The following is an 8,987-nucleotide window of genomic DNA, read 5'->3' as shown; positions in this document are numbered from 1 at the left end:
GAATCGGATTTTAACACTTTGAAAAATTCCAGAATAGTTTATAACCAGAAATATTTTCAAAATTGACGTTTCGTGGGGCCGTTTTCTGGTATCACAATTATAATTTGCATTGTTTATTTTGTTGTCAAATGAAAACCTTTGATATATTAGAAATTTTCTTTCTGTAACTTTAAAAATTAATTTTGTTAGTTAGAAAAACGTTTATTTTTCATTTTTGAGAAATTTTGTTAGTTAGCAAAATGTTTATCTTTAACTTTGAGAATTAATTTTGTCAGAAAAGTTGGAAATCATTATTAATATCTTTTGAAATTTCATTTTTACATGTTATTGGAACACATGCTGTTTGAAATATTTACCAAGAACATAATCCATCTGAGGCACGCCGCTTTGGGTGGGAGTTTTGCATGCAGCAGGAAAATCTGAAAATATTAAGCACAGTTTTTTTTTTATCAGTGAATATTTAATAAACGATAAATATGACCGATTGTATGAGAAAGAAGTGTCGAATTTATAATGGGTTCGGTGCTTTGCAATCGAAACTATTTAGGTGATACGGGAAACTTCGTTTTGGGGAAATGTAACAAAACGATTGATTGAAAAGAGAATTGCTTTTTCAGATGATGTTTTATTTTTTTCAGGTCCTTTAAAAGATTCACAGAAATATACTTGGCGAGCTCGTAGAACTACCATCCCTTTATTTCCAAGAAATAATAATATTCAATTGTTGTTGGTTAATAAGCAAAAGTTGTAGACAAATGAAGAATATGGAAAAATTAAACAATATGTACTCGATGCTTTTGAATTTTTTAATTGCATGCAAAATTTTGTTACAGTCTAAATTGAACGTTGTTCCTTATTACTGTAATATGCAGGTCTTTGAAGGAATGAAATACCAGAAATTTAAAATAAATACATTTCTGTATAGTTGAACAATTTTCAGTGCAAAGTAAAATTCTAAATTTCCTTAATCAGCTGTTTTTGTTTAATAAAATTTGTGTTAATAGTGATATTAATCCACTTTATTAAATAAATAAATTTCAGACCAAATAAATTCCAACAGAAAAATTTGAAAAATGCAAAATAATGATCATTGCATACTTTTAATCAATTTACGTAATTTAATTTTTGTTTTCTCTAATTCTTAAATATCTTTTCCATTACGCCAAAGAAATTTAATAAATTTATGTAATTTAACATTAAAAAATGTATGAAGTTTTACAATTTTTAAAAAGATTAAAATCGTTATCTCTGATTCTTACAACTGAATAATATCAATATGCAATTACGTACATCAAACAAATAAATAAAATTCTAAGTAATAAACTAAACTACTTAAAAATATAACAATTGACAATAACATCTGATACACATTTAAACAAAATTATTGCACAGACTAAATATAGCTATGAAATAAAGAAAAGCAACATGACACATGATAAGCAAAAAGTAACAGGATCATGGGTAATGAAATACTGTTAAATCATTATTTCATTCGAATTTGTTTCTATTTCCAATCAATAACAACAATATTTTAAATATACATTAGAATAGACTAGGACGATAGCATCCTCCTATTTTTCTTTTTTGGTATGACTACGTGCTAGCACGCTCATCTTTCCGTACATTCAGACACGCTAATTTCTTAATCAAAATTTTCTTACACAAAAATCTTACACATTAAGGAGGATTACGTTCGATGAAGGAGACACGTAAAAAAAAAAACCGACGAAAACGAAACTACGAAGATGTTCAACGACGGTAAAAAGTGGCTATCTACATCTTTTTCTTGCACGGGTTGCTTTGAAAACAATAATTCGAGAAAATCCGATCGAAAGCAATTCTATAAAATTACATTTTATAAAGTATCCTACGTTACAAATATCCTACGTGTGTCCAAGAATATTCGAATATCCAATCCAACATTGAATTATAAATATTATCCAGCGTACACACCTTTCCTGAAGTCTTCGACTTCAGAAAGAAATTCTTCGGCAACGAACATACAACTATTCCATTTACGTCTTACAAACAACGAACTCCTCTCCAAGTCTGTTGCTCCAATCCTTTGCACTCTTCAAAGGCGCAACAGCATCGAAAGTTTCTCGCGAAACTCGTCGAATTTCGATTTTTGAATCGAAAACAGTTATAAAAATCTTTGTCGTCATATATTACCAATATATTTGTTCTAGGACTACTTACAATGGCAAACTAGCATGAGAAAGAACGTTTATCATATATACTAATCACTTGGAGTGAACGGTGTATTGTCTCCACGAAAGAATTATGTGGAGTGCAAAGGGTTGACACAAGCTTATCTCGAACTCGACCGTCTCCGAAGCAACCCTCACGCGCGTCTATTTACAACGATCTTAAATTAATGGTAACGCATCGAAATTACCGAAGAGTGAAAGAGCTCTCTGGTCGTTAAATAAGTGGCTTGCAGGAATACGGGGCCTTGCCTCGTACAACGCGACAACTTCCACGATCGTGTCAGGTATATAAACTATACGTGTATGTACATGACGTGGGTGGTCCATGGGGCGAGAAATGGGACCTTCTTTTCTCCTAGACTAAGCAAGGTGAGAGAGAGTGAGCGAGAGACAGGAAGAGACAAGGAGAGCCAGGGAGTGACAAGGAGAGACTAGGAAAGATAGGGAGAGCCAAGGAGAGACAGGGAGAGCCAAGGAGAGACAGGGAGTGACAAGGAGAGACTAGGAAAGATAGGGAGAGCCAAGGAGAGACAAGGAAAGATAGGAAGAGCCAAGGAGAGACAAGGAAAGATAAGGAGAGCCAGGGAGAGACTAAGAAAGATAGATAGAGACAGGGTGAGACTAGGAAAGATAAGGAGAGACAAGAAAGAAAGGATCTTTGGGACTATTTACAGGTCACTGGTGAAGAGAAAGGTGGGGCGCAGGGCAACCACCAGAAGGTGTCCCTTCCGGCTTATCTGATCGAGAATTCCTAATTTTCGAGGGGAAATACCGGGGGTAGAGAGTGTGTACGCGGGCCAGAAAACTCGATTTACGCCTCGATAGAGGAAAACACCTTACGGCTTCCTGGGGACAGATCGTTGTCTGGCCCCGGAATGACCAATTATTTTGACGCCTCCAGAGATACACTGACGCCTCATTGTTCATAGAGTAGGGAGGATGTGGGCTTCAAAAGGATAGATGATCTCCCTTTTTTTTTTTCTCTCTCTGGTCCGGCTTATCGCGAGATTCCTCTCAACCCTCTGTAACCCGAACTTCTTGTTCATCGCTCCTGGAAAACGCTTATGTCGATTCTTTGGTACAACGGGAGAATTCAGTTAACTTCAGGAGCTATCTATCGTATCTTAAATCTGCAAATTCAAGAGGCGTCCTTAAAAATTCAGGAAAATTCAAACACTAAGTTTCGTAAAAATGTGAACGCTTGCGAGTTGCGAGTAATTACTGTTAGTTAGAGAGGCTTGAGTTGTTAAAAAGTTCGAAACTATTATGCTATTTGTCGAGGGTTGCTAATATCTTCTTAAATAATAATTTACTGGGAAACGTATGAATTGTAAAAAAACGTCGAATGACAACGACGATCTTGCTATTCGTGAAACTGTCCTGTCTTCAGACATACGTTTCCGATCGATTTAACTACTATTTTACAGTTAAATATAAGTACACGACTATTTACAGGTTACGAGAATGGTCAGTCGTCCATTCTTCCTCGCGACGCGGTCAAAATTCAGTTGAATAACTTAAGCCAAACCATATTTACAACGTGACGTATGATACACTCGAAATCAGTGCGCTCCCTTCGAATACAGTTCACAGTGAAAATCTCCTGTTTGTATAGTTTCAGTCTCGTTCTGTACTGACTAAAATTAACACTCAATTACAATAAAAAGAAAAGTACTTAAAATTGTAGCAATTGCGGTGCTTGCAAATTACTGTCCTTCTCTAAATTTGACTGAAAATCGTTGAATGATCAACAATTTAGTCCCTGCTGTACAAACGCGAAACTGTTCGCTCCTGGCTCCGAACGAAGCGCGCAAATTCCTCGAAACGAAGAGAAAAATGTCGACAGTGAGAAGAGGCGAGAAAAAAAGAGGTCTAATTTAACGTCTCATAATGTCTTCTATACTGAAGCCAAGCTTAGGGGCGGCGGTGGTGGTCCTTTGAATCGGGATCAGGCCACTCACCCTCTCCGCCATCTGCCTGACGGTCGCAGAAGCGTTGATTCTGGGTTCTGATGTCACCGGTGCCTCGATCCTTAGATCTTGCGGCACATCTGTGTGCGTGAGAAGATGAGTCTTCAGGTTGCTCCTCTGGTTGAAGCTTCTGGCGCAAACGGGACACTTGTGAGGCGATTCCTCCATGTGGAGGATCTTGTGAACCGCCAGAGTCCTGCTCTGGCAGAATCCTTTCCCGCACTCGCTACATTTGAACGGCTTTTCCTTGCTGTGAATGTAGCTGAAATAGGGAAAACAAATCTTCCTTTAAGAACGTTTCGCAGAGTTACGCAGAAATAAGGTGTATTGTTGATAGCAGAATTCCTCGTTTGTTAATGGCTAATCTCAGTTATTATTAAGTTTCGTCGCTCGATTACACACTCGAATCTATCTCGAGTTTCGTTTGAAGTCTTCCGCCCGAAGATAAGTCACTCTGGACTGATAAGTGATGCTTCGCAGATGTTCTTTTTTTTTTTACGTCGAGGTCGTTACAACGTTCCAATCGATTGATCGTAACTCGAGTACTCGAGGATGAAATATAGCAAATTAAGAAACGTACAATTTTTGCACGTGAAATTGACGCTGCAATAAAAACGTACAGAAACGCGCACTATCCGATACCGAAACAAAGTTTCAAGCTGTCAAACGATACACAAATAGAAAATCCTCGATGAAGACACACCGTAACGTGAAAAACTCAGGAGAAAGCATCGAACCATTAAAAAAACCACAACTCACCGGTGATCTCGAAGATGATCCTGCCTGCGAAACGCCTTTCCACAGATGTCACAGGAATACGGCCTCTCGTCGGTGTGCGTTCTCTCGTGAATCAGCAGATTGTAACTCTTAGTGAACTGTCTATTGCAGAACTTGCATATGAACTGCTTCTTCGGTCTCTGACCGGGCAGTCTTCTCGTGAGAAAGGAGGCCGGAGGCGGGACCGGAAGCGCTGGGTGCAGTCCCTGATGGCCTTGATGGTGATAGGGATGCGGCGACGACGTCTGGGGACAGCAACCTCTGACGGCGAGCAACGCGGCTCCTCTAATCCAATTATCAAGAAACGCTGCCTGGTAGCCGACATTTTGTCCGGTCGGTTGTTGCTGGGCGTATCTTCCCGCTAATTGTTGACTTCTAATCCACCTGGGCGACGTGATCTGCAGTTGCTGCTGTTGATGCATCGATCTGTCCAACGAGGGTGGCGTGTGAGGCGGTGTCAACGGCTCCATCTTGGTCTCCATGTTCTCCGAAAAACTGCACGAAATGTGTCACAAACGAAAAATTGTCCTTGTAACTTGTCGATCAAAATTGTCGAATTGTCACTTTTAGAACTCTTCTCGTTGGAAGGTTGCTTGTATCGCTGGGCGATCCGTTCCTGGATACTCTCTTGCGCCGACTGTTTACAAAAGTTCATGTATGCAACGGTACACAGTGGAACGAACCAACCGCGGCGGTGGCGGAGGAGGAGGAGGGAAAAGAAACGACGGAAGAATCTCCTCTTCTCTTCTATCTCTCCCCGGGGAAAAAAAAGAAGACAACGTTCCCTCGAGAGTCGGCGCGGTACTAAATGCCAACAAGCAGTCGTCGGGGTTCCAGGATCCCCGGTTACCTGGCGCCAAGGGGACACGGTGGCTCCTCCTACCGTGCCCTGAACGTTGGATACGCCGGTTGGCGGCTCGACTTCCACAGGGGCGGAGCTTCCGGGTCAGGGTGACCCCTCCGGGCGTCGCGACGCTTGTCCACAGGCACGACCGACGGCCCCCCCTCGTCGCTCTTTGCCTAGAAGTGAACACGGGATCTCGCGCCACCGGTTCGCGCTGCCGCTTTTACGCTCCGGGGATGCCCCTCGGTACGCGCGGCAATTGTAGCGACTTTAATTGATCGTTAACACGGTTACGGCAACGGAATAAACCTGAACGGAGATTGTTCTTACGATTTCGTTGGGAATTGTACGCGTCTGTTGTTACACACGGTATTACGTGGGTTTTAATTAGTTGGAGGAATTGACCGTTCTTTGATTATGTTGATTTCGGTTCGGATTGGTATTATTGTTTTCGGATTGTGTAATGTGTTTGTACGTATTTTAGTCGGTTTCTCTGTTCCTTTTTGATGATAACAAATTTTTGCGGTTTTAGATGATAGATTTAGTCGGTTTCTCTGTTCCTTTTTGATGATAACAAATTTTTGCGGTTTTAGATGATAGATACAGAATTGAATTTGTCACGTTTCTGCTTTCAAGAGGTGCGTTATTACGTGGGTTTTAATTAGTTGGAGGAATTGACTGATTTTAGGTTAAATTAGCATCTTTGCTTTGCAATTGCGTTTCTGTATATTTTAGTTGATTTTTCTGTTTCTATTCAATGATTTCAAGTTTCTGCGGTTTTAGATGGTACAGAATTGAATTTGTCACGTTTCTGCTTCAAGAGGTGCGTTATTACGTGGGCTTTAATTAGTTGGAGGAATTGACTGATTTTAGGTTAAATTAGCATCTTTGCTTTGCAATTGCGTTTCTGTATATTTTAGTTGATTTTTCTGTTTCTATTTAATGATTTCAAGTTTCTGCGGTTTTAGATGGTACAGAATTGAATTTGTCACGTTTCTGCTTCAAGTGGCGCGTTATTACGTGGGTTTTAATTATTATTTTAGACTTCAGTTTGAATTGGTATTTTCGTTTTGGGATTATGCAATGTATTTGTATATGTTTTAGTTGATATCTCTGTTTCTCCTTGATGATTCCAAATTGTTGCAGCTTTAAATGGCACAGAATTGAATTTGTCGCGCTTTGGTTTGAAATGGTCCGTCATTATGTATGTATTAATTCGTTGAAGGAATTGACATTTGTTTGCCTAGATTAATTTCGGTTTGAATTAGTATCTTTATTTCGGAATGTAAAAAGTATTCCTAAATGTTCCAGTTGATTTCAGGATCAGTAGAGAATTGAATTTGTCATTTTTATTTCAAATAGTTCGTTATTACGTGTAGTTTAATCAGTTGGAGGTGTTGACAGTTCTGCTGTATTGATTTATGACACTTCTTGAGGTGCGAAGTTTCTTTTCCACGACATCAAATTTTCACAGTTTCAGATAGTGCAGACTGTGTGAAACCTTGTTTTATACGGATTGTATTCAGACTACCCTATTGAGCTTCGCTTTGTAACGTTCAATCGTTACTTTTACCCGATTTATTCCGTCTCTTATAACGCTAATATAACGGTTTTCAAATGACACGATGCTTGAACCAGTATTTAGCCAGTAATTGTGGTATATGGTCGTTAATCTGCAGAGGGTTAATAAATTTGAAGTAAGTTTTGTGTTACATTTATGGATCTTTTAAATGGGTATTTTAATACTTTTGATCGTACTAAAGATAATCCATTTCTAAGGAAACGTGTAATCCTTTCAACAGATCGCCAATATGAAAATAACGGCGATTTATAAAGTGCCATGGTTTGTATTGATACAGTGAAATTGTACGGATAAATACAAAATATTTGGTAAAATACATATATTCTAGAATCTTCCTTTCTCTCAGATTCGTACACACGTGTTACATGATAACGCAAATCACCACGAGTTAGAGAGAATTTTAAACGATGTGACTAAGATTGTAAAAAATCTGGAAATTTTCCGTAATGAAAAATTACAGCGACGACGTAAAATTGTTACATTTACGTTATTTTAAAAATGTCGATACCTTCGAAAATCATAGTGACTGCTACTCGCGTTGAATCGATGATTAAAATGACACGACAGTGCTAATCATTTGCGCTGCAATTATGATATCTACGAAGCAATTTCTTACAGCAACTTTTCAATATTAATATAAATCTGTTAAAATTCAAATGTCCCAACGGTATTTTCAATTTTAATACATGGAATATTTTGAGAATATTTCTGTGAACGATTGACTGAAGCAGTATTGATTTTTATAAACAGAACAAGGTGATAGTAGCTTTGAAAAAATTTATCCGTTGTATCTTGCTGATATATCTTTCTCGAGAAAGATAGAAAACTACTGTTCGATAAGGTTTTCACGAGTTACGCGGGCGATTGCATCGTTAGAATCATCTTGTGCAACACCCCTATTGTTCTTTCAACGCTGATCTTTAATATTATTGCACAGGAAGCTACAATACAATGATTTGACAAAACTTTGCATTTCTAGAACTTCTACCCGCATGCAATTACCTACATTCATCGACAATCTCTGTTACGCAACGGTTATGCATTGTTATGAAATGAAAATTACATCACACGTTGTTCAATAAATCTAAGTAAATTTAACAATTATTGCATTAAGAAATTTCAGTGCAAGGCCGCATTAGCTTATTTTGGCTCACTGGCTTATTTAATTCTGATGACATTATGCTTAGATATATTTGCTAAAAGGAAAAGCAGAAAAAAATTTTTAGGGATTAATTTTTCATAATTTAAATTTCAACCGATTTATTTTCATGCTGTTTTCAATGCAAATATACATAGGATGTCTCAGCTGATGTTGGCATCTTGATTTTCTCACTATTGTTACTCATAGCGGAAATTTAAACGGCGTCGAAGGGAGCATATTCTGGTGTTATTAACCCTTTCGCGACGGCGGAACTAGCCATCGGTACGCCACTAACGAACGGATCGTCGTGCCATTAGTGCACACCATACGCATTAAGAGTGTCTCGCGTTTTTTCAAATCTTAGAGGATTTCGTTGGAACCGCAGAGGACTTAAGGGTGTATCGGACAAAGGGAATGTCGTTGAGGCCTTGTTCTGTATTTTAAAATAAATCTTCACTTTGAG

General features: G+C 38.5%; 1 protein-coding gene across 1 annotated transcript; it reads right to left on the bottom strand.

The window, feature by feature from the left end:
* Positions 1-4,087: 4,087 nt before the first annotated feature.
* LOC108577162 (protein odd-skipped) lies at positions 4,088-5,625 on the bottom strand. Its single transcript, XM_017940271.1, has 2 exons — positions 4,940-5,625; positions 4,088-4,442 (listed from the first exon to the last, which is right to left on the bottom strand). Exons 1-2 carry the CDS (start codon positions 5,437-5,439, stop codon positions 4,088-4,090), a joined length of 855 nt encoding a protein of 284 aa, XP_017795760.1. The 5' UTR covers positions 5,440-5,625.
* Between the last annotated feature and the right edge of the window lie 3,362 nt (positions 5,626-8,987).

The sequence above is a fragment of the Habropoda laboriosa genome, unplaced genomic scaffold (genome assembly GCF_001263275.1).
Source record: "Habropoda laboriosa isolate 0110345459 unplaced genomic scaffold, ASM126327v1 scaffold523, whole genome shotgun sequence".
Taxonomy (NCBI): Eukaryota; Metazoa; Arthropoda; class Insecta; order Hymenoptera; family Apidae; genus Habropoda; species Habropoda laboriosa.
This window is presented reverse-complemented; position numbering and strand designations above follow the sequence as displayed.

What these genes read in the sequence shown, in the direction of transcription:
- LOC108577162 (XM_017940271.1), bottom strand. Translation starts at nt 5,439, where the DNA reads ATGGAGACCAAGATGGAGCCGTTGACACCGCCTCACACGCCACCCTCG. An exon ending in GATCATCTTCGAGATCACCG is followed by an intron (nt 4,443 to 4,939) that starts GTGAGTTGTGGT and finishes TCCCTATTTCAG; the next exon opens with CTACATTCACAGCAAGGAAA.